This window comes from Stereum hirsutum, assembly GCF_000264905.1.
Source record: "Stereum hirsutum FP-91666 SS1 unplaced genomic scaffold STEHIscaffold_8, whole genome shotgun sequence".
In the NCBI taxonomy this organism is placed as follows: Eukaryota; Fungi; Basidiomycota; class Agaricomycetes; order Russulales; family Stereaceae; genus Stereum; species Stereum hirsutum.
The window spans coordinates 1263372-1277481 of record NW_006763138.1 but is presented as its reverse complement, the minus strand read 5'-3'; the positions used below and the strand labels follow the sequence as shown (position 1 = coordinate 1277481).

Genomic DNA, 14110 nt, shown 5'->3' with positions numbered 1-14110 from the left:
ATGTCTAGTCCGAGATTCGTATCCTTGTCCGAGTGTTCAGTCGAACGAGTCGAAGACTATAAAGAGACACCTATCTTCCCCGATCATGCAACGAAAAACATCCTTGCCCTTCCCACTCATGTTTCGGAGGCCTGCCTATCTTCTTGCGTGGCGTAGCTCTGTGACTCTCCCCATCTCCGGAGGATGTTGTCGCAGTCGCTAACTATTGATCGAGAGTCCATATAGTTAGCACCTCTATTCGGCTGCACGGTACTATGGGGGCGTACCTCGTTCACGGGCTCTGTCCACCTGCCTCTATGTCCAGGACTGTTACCCATCCCGACATGTCTATCCCTTATGTCACCTCTTACATCAGGCATCGCTGTATACAACAACGATGTGATGAATGTACTCACGGAATCCTGCTCTGATCCCGTTTTGGGGAAGTTCCCCGGTTGGTCATCACGCTCGTTAACGGCCTGTATTCACTTGTGGGTATTCCCATACCTGACGACACGCCGCACGACGTGTGTCCGCTGGCGGAACCCCCGAGTCAGGATTGAGTTGGATTATGAGATAGTGACAGGGACTCACGATTGATTGATATGAGCAGGGGATGGGCTTTGGTGCGACGTAAAGTCATAGTTTGAGTCGTAGGGATGGCCCACGTTTGTGCGGTCCATATTTACGTTTGTCGAGTGTGCGGATGAGGTTCGGGACGATGAGGATTGCGAAGAGGTAACAGTATATGGCATGGGTGGGGCATGTGTTCCGTGGTGATACGAGCTGATAAACTGTTGGTGCTCATATGTCGGGTGACGACTCGGTGAAGCTAGCATGATGTAGGTAAGCCCGTCCTTCCCCAGTACTGCGACAAGTACTGACATGGTTCCATGGCATGCGCTTGACCGGCAGGATCTACGATGGTACTATGAGGCCTCATCACCCTACACGGCAATGGCTACGAAGCTCACCTGCAGCGACATACATCGCGGAGGGAGCCGACACAAGGCTCCTTGTCGACACCTTCTTCGAGATAGTTCTCTGCATGCCATTTACGGTCTGAGGTCCAACGGAGTGGACTCTGGCAGTGTGGGAGGTACGCTCGTCGTTCATAATTGTGAAGGGATTGTCTGTGGGGCTCGAGGGGCGGGATTCGATGGGAAGTGCCTCAGCGTACGCTCTCATCGTCCTTTAAATCCTTCTCTACGTTCATTGTTCGTCTCAATGTCTCACTTATACCTCCGTGTAGCTCAGATATTTTTTCGTCGACATCGTCAACCTCGACTCTCTCGTTGTCAGTGCCGTGTCTCAGATACCCCATTTATCCACGAACAAAAGCCCAATGACATAACCCGCAGGATATCTGGATCCTGGCACGTCAGTCTCCCGATCTCCCGACGCATCGCCGCCACTCTTCGCCGACTTCTCAGCCCAGTACCGGACTCTCGAGCATGGCGGAACAATGGAGGGTGTGCCGGGAATGACTGGTTGGCGAGGAGACGAAGGCAGAGGTTCAGAGCTGCGGTATTAGGTTTATTGTTCTGTTGGCTGCCGATCGGAGTGCGCTGTTGCGAACGACGTCGAGGGATACTTGGGTATGACCGGCGCGTTGGTATATGTCTCAGATTACATTGTCCCATTTTTTGTGTGGTATACATCGCAATCCCGATTTTCGACGCGTTCACAGCGGTCTCGAATGCACATATACTGTTCGCCCATTTTATTGCGCTTTTTCTCATATTGGAATTGACTTGTTGCATTTGTTTGCGTGCATTGTCGAGCATGATGTGCGCATCGGCGTCGAGCCAGTAGCCACGAGGGCCGACGCGTGCACAGCCTCCATTACTCTTATTTGCCGTTCATGTTGACGGCGGGCGTCTTCACCTACTGGCACGCAGGCCCTCAGTACGTACGATTTGAAATCGTCAGAACTTCGCGTCGCTAGGCTGTGTATATGTCTCAGATGAATATATCCTTTTTCTTCTTTTCTTTGTTCGTATACGTGAGACGGATGTAGTCCACCGTTGCTGTACGACGTCTCGCAGACGAAGAATTGAACGACGGGCACTGCCAACAGGCGCGGCTCGCCTCTAAGATGTTGTGATTCTTTCGGCGGGGTGATGATCTGATTTGCTAGGTCTCCTGGGTAGATGGACCTGTCGTGGTCCCACATTGTGCATGCTTATGTACGTCTCAAGATGATAACAATAATAGTAGGAAATTTATCACTGCTGCGGACGATTACTTCCATTCGCAGTTCCAATATACAGCGCTCGGACCTCAGGAGTGCTCGCCACCGAGCCACACTGCAATTCGGAAAAGTAGGCTACAGTTTTACAGCAGCTACAGTACTCACACTAATGACGTCTTAAAAACGGAGGATATACAGAGCTTTAGGGCCTATTGAGTTGTTTTATGATGAGCAGGGGAATGACTCGCCCAGACTGAGCATAAAGCACAGGTTAGGACGGCGCTCGATCGTGTTCACGCCACCTGAAAGAGAACAACAAGATATTCCCACGGCACACAGCGCCACATCAGACTTGGGGGCATCAGCCCCAACCTTGGTGATGGTTTTTCGATGTGACTATTTGGTCGCTGGGTCTATTTTACAGGTTTGACCATCGGTTATCCTTTTCGGCCCCATTGTTGTCATATCGCACCACGCCGTAAGTCCACGTTGCTCTGAACACCCTCCTCGACATTCGATTGCCAATATTAAGTAAATCCTGAGACACATGGGTATCCATCCAAATATACGCCCGTCAAATAATCTATGCATCAACACCAGATGATCTTCCCGATCAGCCCCACCAATCCCTAGAGCTGTTGTTGCAGCGCCTTCTGTTGAGCCTGAAGCGTCGTCGAAACGGCAGGGCATCCCTTGCCCGGACCGTTCAAGTTCTGCAGGGACACGAGAGCGGTGTTAACGCGCGCAAGCTGAGAAGCGACTGAGCCGTCCGTGGGGAATGGAGTGGCGACGGAGGGGTTGTTGACGGCATGACCTGCTGCTACATCGGCTTGGAGGTGCTGTTGATAGTGGAAACAGCGTCAGGAAAGGAAAGGATGGAATGGTGAAAATCAAAGATCGGGTGATGATGAGACAGGAAATAAACCTAAATGGGAACAATGGAATGATGAATGGAGAGCAATGGCTTACCTGATTGAAGACATCCTGGGTTGGTGGGCATGCACACGGTACTGCGATAGGTTTACCGTCCGCACCGTTCACAGCACCATCACAGTCTCCGGTACCTACAGGGGAAAAAGGCATCACAGTGAACAATCAGTAGCTACATATCGGTAGGCAAGAGGTGAAAACATACCAGTGGGGTTAACGCCAGCGCTGAATCCAAGGCTAGGGATCAGACTAGGGTCAACGTCTCGCTTGGACATCGGTGCAGCAGCGACCGAGGCGACGAGGCCAGCGAAAAGGGGGATCATGACGGATGTGAACTTCATCGTGGATTGGAAGGAATATGAGACTAGCTCAGGAGAATTGGCGTGGAAGCGAAGAAATGAAGGACGCGCGGCGTCGAAAAAGTGTACAAAAAAAGTGAAGAGAGCGACGTTGAAGGCCTCAGGCGATGGGGGGTAAAGGAAGGGGGGTCGAGGTTTATATACCACTCTCAGCGCTTGGCACCTCTTTTCGTTTCTGCACCTCAGCTGCAGAAAGGGGACTGGGGGTCACGGTGGCGAGAGATGTATCAGATTGTGATGGCGACTAGGTCCGCGCTGCTCGTTCATCAAGAGCAAAAGGCAGTCCAAGATACAGAAGCGAGTGTTTCGTGTCTTTTCGGGCGATAGACCATCAACTCGCACACTGGTACAGCATGGATTGCCTACTCCAGTGGGAGAACATCAATCTCTATGGCACCTGTGATGTTTGGTCAAGCGCTTGGAAGGCCCAACATGGTGAAGGATGGAGATACGGGTAATGTTATGTGTGGCTAAGCTTGAAGGATGTCAACCGACGCAGGCTGCAAGAGTACAAGACTGTCAGTAGGTTCTTCTGTTCGCGGCGAACTTGAACTTGTATGCAGCGCATTAATTATCGGTCGCTATAGGAAGGCCTCACCGTCCGCAGATCTTAGATTTTAGACCCATGATACCGGTCTTCGTATTCCTCGCTGATTGGTCGCGCCTTTCCGACAAATGGAACTCATGGGATTGGTGCACCGCAGAGGCAAAGAACGGTCCAAAACCGGTTCCCTCACAAATTTGGGTATTTCCTAAACAAGAATATAGCGGGTACAGCCTTTTTATGAACCAACACCACTTGCATCTGCCTCGGATGGAACATTAGTATAAAACGAGGCCGGCTCTCCGTCGCAGAGAGCTGGTGTTAGACGTCGACGATGATGTCGGTCCTCAAAAATTGGAGAACAACAAAGATACTGACTTGACTGACTGACGTACCTACGTAGCGAGAAGCATGAATTTTCCAATCAACTTGTACATAGCACGCTGCCATCCCTCGCGCGATGTCGTTTGTCGTCGGCCTCGAACTAAGACAGTGGAGCATTTTGGGAGCATTTGTCCAACATTTGTCTGGTGAAGACAAGGCGACACTGTGCCTGGATGTGGCGAAAACATTGCACAGCCACTGGCACGCGTTCAGGCTAAATCTGGTCCGTCTTTGTGGCGCGGATACGTGATCGGCGTAGCCCTATTTGATGCCGCCAGAGGCCGACATTTCAGTAAGTTGAACCGTCGAGGTATTCCGAGAGCGCACCGTCTGGACCAGCATATTCACCTTGTGCTATCTACTATCTTGTCGCCTTCATCCATCCATGAATGTCCGAGTTCAGGTCAAAATTTCTCTAATTGTCTCCACTCGAGACGACGGGGACTCCTCAGCTTCTGTTTTTGAACCTGAATCGTGTTCCTGAATCCCGATTCATCATGGTTCTTGGACACCTCCGAAGCTCCTTCCATCTTTCCTTCCGCTTCCGTCCTTCGCTGGAGCCTCGTCGATGTGCAAAACCCCACCAAGGAACGGCCATCTTCCGTAAATTCAAGAAGCGCTCGCTAAAATTTGGACATCCCGGTGTATCGTGCTCGATATCGCTTGTTATCGCGAATAATCGCAAATATGGCTCTCGATAACGCAAGAAGTTCAACCGGCCCCGGTACTGTTGAGCTATATAGTGATGAATGACCTGCAAACTCACGGTTGGTCTTCGTCTTCAGCAGCGTCCTTGCTCCACCTCTCTGCTAGGTTTCCCTGCCACCATGGGTCTTCGTTCTTGGGTCAAGACCACGGCGTCTCGCGATTCAGAGTTCCAGTCTCAAGATGCCGCCATCCCGGAACCAGATCTTCCGTTCACCCCTGGTCAGAGTAGTCCCGATGTCGAGAAATCGGATAGCCTGAGCGAGAAGGAACGTGACAATATTCAGTATACGGACAGGACGCCCGAGAAGACGGAGCTCACACCCATGGAGGCGTACAAGTGGGACGTGTCCGGAGAGCAGTCTCCCTTCCCGGAAGTGGCGGCGTGTGTACCGGTCACTGACGATCATACTTTGGAGGTCAACAGTAAGCCGGTCCTATTCCTGTTATTCATGCAAAGATCCATGCTGATGAGTATTTATATCTTATAGCTTTCCGGATGTGGGTATTGGTGACTGTATTTGTGATACTTTTCTCCGGTGTTAATATGTTCTTCTCGTAAGTCCGCCTTTGTCTCCCTCATTGCTTGTCCTCGATGCTCAAGAATATTCCTATGCAGGTTACGATATGTAAGCGCTTCAAAATCCTTTTTCATGCAGTGTATGGTATTGAATTTTTAATGCAGCCGAGTTTGACTCTTAACTATGTTGTGGCCCAATTGCTCGTATTCCCCGTCGGACGGTTATGGGAGCGTCTCCCAACATGGCGTGTAGGGTTCGGTCAATGGACGTTCAGGATCAACCCAGGTCGCTTCCACGTTAAAGAGTGCGTTTGTTTTCTCCAGAAACCTGGAACACACCCCAATACTGACGCGGTTTCTTTCAGGCATGCCATTATCGTCATCTGCGTAAACTTGACCGCTACAACCGCCTACGCCATGGGCTCTTTGGTCGCTATTACTTCCGAAGAGTTCTGGGGACAGGACTACGGTGCTGGATTCGGTATCCTTTACATTCTGACTACACAGTTCCTTGGGTACGTGAGCCCGCAGTCCTTTGGGTCCGGACTGCACCACTGACGTTCATCCGTCCAGCTTTGGTCTTGCAGGTCTCGCACGTCGGTGGATCGTGTACCCTGGTAGGAATTTTTTTTACTACAAACTCTGCATCAGTATTCATTTTTGCGAATAGGTGCTATGATTTGGCCTGCTTCCTTGGCTTCCACCGTCCTGTTCCGCGCTTTGCACGAGCCCCAGGATGAGTCGCCAGCCAATGGATGGGTCATCACCCGTAAGCTTTCCCTCTGTTTCTGCAACATTTGTACACCTATTTATGGCTGCCATTTCAGGTTATCGCTTCTTCCTTTACGTCGTCGCCGGAAGCTTTGTCTGGTATTGGTTCCCAGACTACATCTGGACAGGACTTTCTTCCTTCGCGTTTATCACCTGGATTTGGCCCAACAATCAGAAGGTTAACGCGATCTTCGGTATGAATAGTGGTCTCGGTGAGTACTCCTCCGGACGAAGTTGAATTTCCTAAGCTTACTCTGTACACCCAGGTCTTCTTCCTATCTCGTTCGACTGGACTGTCATCAGCTATGCTGGTCAACCACTTACAACGCCTTTCTGGGTCACGGCTAACTGTTTTGCGGCTGTTGCGATTTTTTACCTGTTCATCGCTCCCATTGTATGTATCTCAATCATCTTTCCATGCGTTAAAAAAAAACCTCACGGATATGGGTTCACTTAGTTGTACTGTGAGTTTCCGCTGCTATTCCTCATATATGACTCGAGCTTTTCGACGCTGACGAAATCATGGTACAAAAGACTCTGGCGTGTGGTACTCTGACTAGTAAGTTACACCCTCGGGCATAATCGAATTTATCAGGTCACTGACTCTTCAATCATTCAGCCTTCCCCTTCTGTCGAGTTCCACGTTCGATAACACCGGTGCTTCGTACAACATCACGAAGGTCGTCAACTCTGGTCAGTTGTTTTATCTGCGTGCTCATACACTTTGAAACTGTTGCTGACAGAACCTTCTACTCCCAGATTTGACGTTCAACTTGGAGAAGTACAAGGAATACTCGCCGATGTATATCTCCATGGCGTACTCGATCTCTTACGGGTTGAACTTCGCTGCTATCACCGGTGAATATCACACATTTCTCTTGTGTACTGTTGTGGCGCAGCACTGTTGACCAGTGTTTCTCTTGGTCTAAGGCATCATTGTACACACTTATCTCTACAATGGAGCCGAGATTTGGGCTAAGGTGACTACTCAATTCTTTTATTCGCAGTGTGAGTTGACTTACGTTGTGTATAATAGCTTCGTAATGCGACGAGCGGCGGTGAAGATATCCACAAACGCCTCATGAACAGATACAAAAACGTCCCTGAGTGGTATGTCTTCAACTCTTCAACTGGCTATTACTTCTATCTAACGCAATGTGTTTAAGGTGGTACATGATCGTAACCGTCGTCACACTTGGTCTCGGAATTTTCACCATCCGTTTCTGGGATACTCAGGTCAGTTCATCATATATGCACGGCCAAGCTTGTACTTGTACTGAAACAATCATGTCTGACTATAGCTTCCTGTCTGGGGCTTCGTCGTCGTTGCGTGGGGTATCGGAGTCGTCATGATGATTCCCGAGGGTATCCTGCAAGGAACGACGAACCAACGTGTCTTCCTGAACATTATCAGTACGTTTCTCATTCTTCATATCCAACTTTTTGCAGGAGCCTCACAACATTGTCAACCTCTCTTTAGCTGAGCTTATCGCTGGTTACGCTTGGCCCGGAAAACCATTAGCGAACATGATGATTAAGTTCTATGTGAATTTTGCACCCTCGTATATGTGTGCAGCCGAACCTGATTGGCGACTGTTTATGCGCTTTAGGGTTACAACGCAGTCAAGCATGGCATGGATTTCGCGCAAGATCTCAAGCTCGGCCAGTACATGTTCGTGTCTCCTTTCCAGACTTACTCTTGCGAAAACCTGTTGGATGAGCTAACATATACTATGCCAACAGGAAAGTCGACCCTCGCATACTCTTCTATGCACAAATCTACTCGAGTATCCTCGCCGCAATCACGCAAGTGGGTGGTACGTTATTTTTTCACACAATGCTCCGCATGGACTACATACTGATGGCGATGGTCGCAATAGTGTTCCGTTGGATGCTTGGACATATCGAGAATCTGTGCAGCTCGAAGAACACCAATCGGTTCACGTGTGCTGGCACGAAGGTCGTCTACAATGCGAGTTTGATCTGGGGAAGTAAGTGTCGATATTCTGCCCTTTTACCTGGGAACTGCGCCAACCTCATAGCTAATCGCATCACTTGCAGCCGTCGGACCACAGAGACTGTTCGCGCAAGGACAGACTTACAGCCAACTCATGTATTTCTTCCTTATAGGCGTAAGTTGACTCCCTCTCCTTGGTTATGTCCAAATTCTAACGTGCTTTCTCTTTCTGCTTAGCCCGCACTGGTCGTCATTTTCTACTTGCTCTACAGACGCTATCCTAACAGTTGGTTGAGATATGTTAATCTCCCCATCTTGTGAGCTTTCTCTGCATTGATGCACTGTGAACTTCCTGACTGATTTCGTTCCCATATTCCAGCTTCAACTCTGCAGGAAATATCCGTATGTCACTTACACCCGCGGAGCAATGCTTCCCCAGTTACTTACCGACCATTTATTCGTACAGCACCGGCCAACACCACTCAATATTCTCTTTGGTTTATGACTGGCCTTGTATTCAACTACTTCATCCGCCAACGCGCCTTCCAATGGTGGAAGCGATATAACTGTGCGTCTCTTATTTCCTCCGCTCTTGACCACCTCGCCTACGTTCTATTCCACCGCTCCCCTTTCCGATTTAAGACTAACTATTCTCCCCACAGACCTCCTATCCGCAGGCCTCGACACCGGCGTCGCCTTTGCCACCATCATCATCTTCTTCGCCCTCTCATATAACAGCATCACGTTCGACTGGTGGGGCAACTCCGTCGTGACGATGGATACGAAATCGACACCTTGGAAGACCGTGACGAAAGGGAGTTACTTTGGTCCAGGGCCTGGAGAGTTTTAGTTGTGTTCGGATCGGGAGTGTTCTACATTATGGGCTAGATTGCGAGCTTTCGTTGACATTATGTTGCTTGGGCTGGAGAGTGCAGCTTGTGAGATCGAGGATGGGGAACTAAAATGGATTAAATTATAAGGTATACGAGTAGGGGGCGTGTTTGTTGTGTTGTGTGTTTATTCACTGGTATTTGATGTAACTTACGCTATCATGACCTTGGGCTTAACGTTCTATCTACGACTTCGTTTGGTTCTTCTTTATTGTGCGCGGCGAGATTGAAGAATGCAATTCAAACTCCGACCCGCACTCTGATCCTTTCGATTCTCGAACTGGGAGGACTAGGGAGGACTTCTACCTGGAAGGTGGTGGTGAGGTGATTCGGAGACACATGCTGCAGTTATCATTTACCATGAATTAAGAGAAACCGTGATAGTAAGTACAATAAATACAAGAACACCCAAGTGAGTAGGGATTGCAAAGGGATTGCAAGAGAGGACGAGTCTCGCAGGCTCGCCGCGCGCCACCGCCACACATCGTAAGTCCTCAAAAAGCATAATCTCGAAAGCGTCACCATGATACCGCCACCACTCCCAACAAACTATCCATCTCACAGGACCACAGCACATGCAGCCCTAGCCTAGGTCCTGAACACCTACACTAACCACCAAAACACACGATTCACTCAAGGAGCCCTTCCCATCATTCCACCACCTCCATCCAACACATGCGTCGCACCATCGACATAAGCCCCCGCTCGGCTCGCAAGGAAAAGGATGAGGCCCGCTATGTCGTCTATGGTTCCTGATCGGCCTAGTGGAACGTTTAGAGGCGAGGATGGGGAGGTGGGGTCTGCGGGAGGATATAGATGGTATGACAGTTAGACCACGGACAACGCAGAAAAAAACACCCAAAATCAGAAAAATAAAGTAAAGACTTACCACGATTCCCATAATCGAATATCCCCGGCGCAATCGTATTACACCTAATATCCCACTCCTTCAACATCCCCGCCATCATCTTCCCCAAATGTCCCGCCGCGATCTTACTCAGCGTATACGGCACACTATACCCTCCACCCTCGTCTCCCTGCGTCTCCCCACTCGCGCTCCCACCCCAAGTCCCATTTCCAGCCCCATTCCCCTCGTCATCCCTCCCCGGACTCCTTCTCCTCCTCATCTGTCGCCTACATTCTGGCTCAACCGGCGAAACCATGATAACCTGACTAGTCACCCCCTCAAACCCCTCACTCATCATCGACCTCCTGCTCGACCTCCCATACTCATACCTCGGCCTCACAGGCTGCGCATACGCCCCAATATTCACTCCACTCGGCGTTAGTGATGCTGCTGCTGGCGGTGGCGGTGGTGGTTGTGGTGATGATGACGATGATCCCGGCGGAGAGAAAGACGTAGGATTCGCTAATTTCCGCCCGTCCAGCGTCCCTCCGAAAAACGAGAAACTCCCGCTCCCTCTCGCCTCCGCGAATTTCTGCCCCGTCAACCCACCACCCGTTCCTTCTCCTCCACCACCTCCACCTCTGACTCCTGCACCCGCCACCCGCCCCCCATTGCCATACATCCTCGGTTCCTCCCCCTGCACAGGCCTCCTAACGACCCCCTCCGGATGCGTATGTCTCGTGTTCCCCTTATGCAGCAGCTCGAGGAACGCGACGGTCGTATAATAAGCGCCGGTCACGTTCGTCTCGAACGCGCGCGCGAAGTCGACGGGCGAGGCGGAGGACCAGAGCGTTTGTTGGACGTTTAGGATGTCCGTGTTTGGGTCGTGGTCTTGGTCTTGGTCTTGGTCTGGGTCTTCTTCGGGCTCGGGTTGAACAGATTGATATTGGTGGTGGAAGTGGGTGGTGTGATTGGGAGCGGGCTGGGTGGAAGTACTAGGAATGGCATCGTGAGAGGGGCTGGGGCGCGAAGTGGGTGAGGGTCGATGCTGATGGTTGGTGGTGGAAGGAGACATGGGAGAATCGGAGGGCGAAGTGGGCGAGCGGTAGGGTTCGAGATGGACTGTGACTGTTGGGTCCGGTCGGGGAGATGTGGCGGTGGCGTCGCGGTCGTTGGTGTTGGTGGAGGTGTTGGTTCGTGGTGGTGGTGGACGAGCTGTCGGTTTTGGGTTTGCTCGATGGAGGGGATGTGCTGGATTGGATGCGAAGTCGTTCGTCGGGAAGAATCCTGTATTTTCCCCAACGTCAGAGCAGCGAAAAAGGATGATTGTGTATAATGGGGTGACACGACGACGGGGATCAGGAACATGACGATAATGATATGGACTTGTATTATTGGTGTAAGAAAGAAATATATAAACACGCACCCGAAGCTTGTCCTGCATTATTTATGAGTATATCGACGTGGCCCGATAGATCTCGTACTGTGTTAACCAGACGGAGAAGTTCCGACCGAGAAGTGATGTCACACTGTACTGGAATCATGTTCCTATACCGCTGTGGCGTCCAATGCAATAAACCAACGAAGCAATATGTACGGAAAAGGTAGCGACAGTCACGGTAAAGGGAATCATCAATGCTTGGTCGCGGGGGGCGAGAGGATGTGTGCGACGTACATTTCGTTCTGCGGCCGCTTGTTCGAGGATGGATAGTCGACGACCTACGATGTATACAACTGCGCCGTTGTTCTCCAGTGCGGTGGCCAACATGAGTCCTAGTCCTGTTCGCGAAACGGGGTAACAGACGCTGTTCGTTAACGTTTGGACTAGTTCCGCGCCACATGAACGCAAACGCCACACTCTACACAACCACCACCTATCCAGCCTGCATAACTCCACGAAAGGCAAAGGGGGGTGGAAGTCAAAGAAGGAAAGACACACCTGTTCCGCCACCCGTAATGACGGCGACCCTCCCTCTCACATCGAATAAGGACGGAACGTCCAATGGCTCCTCCTCTCTCGTTCTCTTCCTCCCCGTAACGCGCTCAACACTCAATCCTACACCGCCACTTCCACTGGCCTCGCCACTTGCACCTCCAGCACCATCGCCGACATAATGCGCCTGCCTATACCTATCCTCTCTCCCCGCACCATTCGGCACATGAATAATCCCTGTTGGTGTCACCCTCTGCGCATCCCATCCTGTACGTTCATGGTCCCCTCCCTCACGTATCGGTGGGATGCCGCTGTCGGAGAAATTGACTGTCCTGGTGAGGTTCGTAGGACCACAGTAACCAGTATGAGAGGGACGAGAAGGATCCGAGCCTCCGTTCGCGAACTTGTATTTCTTGCATCGGAGGTAACTTTGTGGTTCTTGGTCTGTCGGGACGTATTTCCAGTACCAGGACATAATTGCTTGGTATGAAGCTGGGAATGTGAGGGGGTGGGAACGGTATGGTGGATTAGGCGAGATACCACAAGTATATGGGTCGTTCAAGTACGACGTTCCGACGGTTTGTTCGTCTGCGGCTCTGATGGATGTGATGCGAGTGGCGGTCGGACCGGAGTTGAAGCCTTATGTGAATCCGTAGGCAGGCTATCAGAAGCAAAGGTGAGAGGTTGGTGTACATGCCCCAGATTCCGACAAATACGTACAGGCAGTTATGCTGAGCGCTGGCTCGGACCCCCACACTTTCCGTGCACACGACCTTCCCTTCGTGTCAGCGTGCAAGTTGACCGTTGAACTGTCCACGCGTCCAATGGAGCCCAAAGATGTCCAGGCAAGACACGAGCAGAATCCTGGCTGAGTTCCAGCAAGTGAAGGTGGTCAAGGTCAAGAGCAAAGACGGTTGGAGCAAGCGCCGGATCCCGCTGTTCCCAGCACGAGCTTGCTTGACCCTGCCGGCGGTAAGTACGTCGGGCTTCATGGGCGCCGCCACCGAGGATTGAGCTGGATATAAAGGAAAGCGTTTGAGGTCTGTTGGATTTGGATATCAAAATACATACGACCAACTTTTCGTGGCCGCCGTCGGCCACCATGTTTGTCCTCGGTGTCCCAGCGGAACCGAACGTTGTATCTATATTCCGGGAGGCAGACAGCCTGCCTCGTACCTCTTTCTCTGAATCGCGAGGAATACCTACGATAAGTCTGTGGAATAAATTCGCAGATATTCAACGGAGTCGCCTCGTAAGCAGCAAGGTAGTAAGATCCAATGGAGAAGCTAACGGGCGCGGTAAGCAGTGCCATCGTTTACACAACGATGTACGACCCTGAGGGAAACCTGGATACAAATTTAGCGTCACCGGACAACATTCGACGACAACCTACGACAACACGGAGCCGACTGGCAAGTATTAGTTAACAAGAGCATGTACGACCATGCAAATATTTAAGATTAGTGTTCATCCCGACGGTAGTCTATAGTCCAACGGGCCCGATGTGCGATTTTCGCGGGCCATTTTGCAACAAGGCATGCACATGTGTTTTTCTAAGGACACGAGGAAGGACCGCGCATTCGGGTTCAGAGCGCTGTGGGTCCAGATTTTTCATTGCACATTGTGTAGTTGGGCCACAGGGGTTATGGGTGCCACTCGTGAGTTTCCGACGAAAAGTTAGGACAAGTGCCAGAGCCTCGATGGCATTGTTGAGAAGTATTTGTTTGCATATTTAAATTAGGTAGGTAGGTAATTGCAGTCATCCAGCCTAGGTAGAGCCGTGCTAGCTAGTAGCTGACTGGAATTTGGGTAAGGTTGAAAGGGTGAAGGAATGTCTGTCTGTCGAAACTGTCCACTCGTATGGTGAAGAAAAATCTAACAAGTAAGAAGCCGGTACGCGGGTAAAAGTGAACAAAAGTATACGTAGGTGGGCAGGGGGTAAATGGGTAAATGACTAAATATGCAACTGTCTGTCGGAACTTGGAAGCAGGTCTATCGTGTGCGAAGGGACTAGGCGGAACAATATGACAACGAAGAAGTCGGTGATGGGCGGTAGGTGAGGGCGTAGCGCAGAAAGGGTATGGTCAAGGTATGGTA

The 14110-nt window shown here is 50.8% G+C and overlaps 4 protein-coding genes across 4 annotated transcripts; 1 reads left to right on the top strand and 3 right to left on the bottom strand.

The window, feature by feature from the left end:
- Nucleotides 1–70: 70 nt before the first annotated feature.
- On the bottom strand, nt 71–1167 carry STEHIDRAFT_157627 (uncharacterized protein; the record flags this gene model as incomplete). Its single annotated transcript, XM_007304921.1, has 6 exons — nt 71–202; nt 267–333; nt 396–515; nt 574–811; nt 865–897; nt 954–1167. 6 exons carry the CDS (start codon nt 1165–1167, stop codon nt 71–73), a joined length of 804 nt encoding a protein of 267 aa, XP_007304983.1.
- A 1499-nt stretch (nt 1168–2666) lies between these two features.
- Nucleotides 2667–3552, bottom strand: STEHIDRAFT_122094 (uncharacterized protein). The gene is made up of 3 exons (XM_007304920.1): nt 3309–3552; nt 3143–3237; nt 2667–3012 (listed from the first exon to the last, which is right to left on the bottom strand). Exons 1-3 carry the CDS (start codon nt 3442–3444, stop codon nt 2803–2805), a joined length of 441 nt encoding a protein of 146 aa, XP_007304982.1. The 5' UTR covers nt 3445–3552; the 3' UTR covers nt 2667–2802.
- A 1665-nt stretch (nt 3553–5217) lies between these two features.
- Nucleotides 5218–9193, top strand: STEHIDRAFT_169101 (OPT oligopeptide transporter; the record flags this gene model as incomplete). Its single annotated transcript, XM_007304919.1, has 26 exons — nt 5218–5521; nt 5587–5653; nt 5715–5724; nt 5781–5920; nt 5981–6130; nt 6189–6232; nt 6286–6384; nt 6443–6598; nt 6653–6780; nt 6844–6850; nt 6921–6945; nt 7006–7079; nt 7146–7244; nt 7317–7366; nt 7423–7496; nt 7553–7622; nt 7688–7799; nt 7867–7931; nt 7997–8058; nt 8130–8203; nt 8267–8377; nt 8448–8518; nt 8581–8660; nt 8723–8745; nt 8810–8911; nt 9006–9193. The coding sequence occupies 26 exons, from the start codon at nt 5218–5220 to the stop codon at nt 9191–9193; spliced, it is 2385 nt and encodes a 794-aa protein (XP_007304981.1).
- Nucleotides 9194–9577: 384 nt separating this feature from the next.
- Nucleotides 9578–13407, bottom strand: STEHIDRAFT_122092 (NAD-P-binding protein). Its single transcript, XM_007304918.1, has 7 exons — nt 13085–13407; nt 12734–13028; nt 12020–12674; nt 11756–11859; nt 11507–11636; nt 10123–11367; nt 9578–10033 (listed from the first exon to the last, which is right to left on the bottom strand). Exons 3-7 carry the CDS (start codon nt 12486–12488, stop codon nt 9867–9869), a joined length of 2115 nt encoding a protein of 704 aa, XP_007304980.1. The 5' UTR covers nt 12489–12674; nt 12734–13028; nt 13085–13407; the 3' UTR covers nt 9578–9866.
- Between the last annotated feature and the right edge of the window lie 703 nt (nt 13408–14110).

Coding starts and splice junctions, on each gene's coding strand:
- STEHIDRAFT_122094 (XM_007304920.1), bottom strand. CDS start 3,444: ATGAAGTTCACATCCGTCATGATCCCCCTTTTCGCTGGCCTCGTCGCC. Junction 3,238..3,308: donor CGCTGGCGTTAACCCCACTG/GTATGTTTTCAC, acceptor TTTCCCCTGTAG/GTACCGGAGACTGTGATGGT. Junction 3,013..3,142: donor CCCAGGATGTCTTCAATCAG/GTAAGCCATTGC, acceptor CACTATCAACAG/CACCTCCAAGCCGATGTAGC.
- STEHIDRAFT_122092 (XM_007304918.1), bottom strand. CDS start 12,488: ATGTCCTGGTACTGGAAATACGTCCCGACAGACCAAGAACCACAAAGT. Junction 11,860..12,019: donor CATTACGGGTGGCGGAACAG/GTGTGTCTTTCC, acceptor TTTCGCGAACAG/GACTAGGACTCATGTTGGCC. Junction 11,368..11,506: donor TAATGCAGGACAAGCTTCGG/GTGCGTGTTTAT, acceptor GGGAAAATACAG/GATTCTTCCCGACGAACGAC.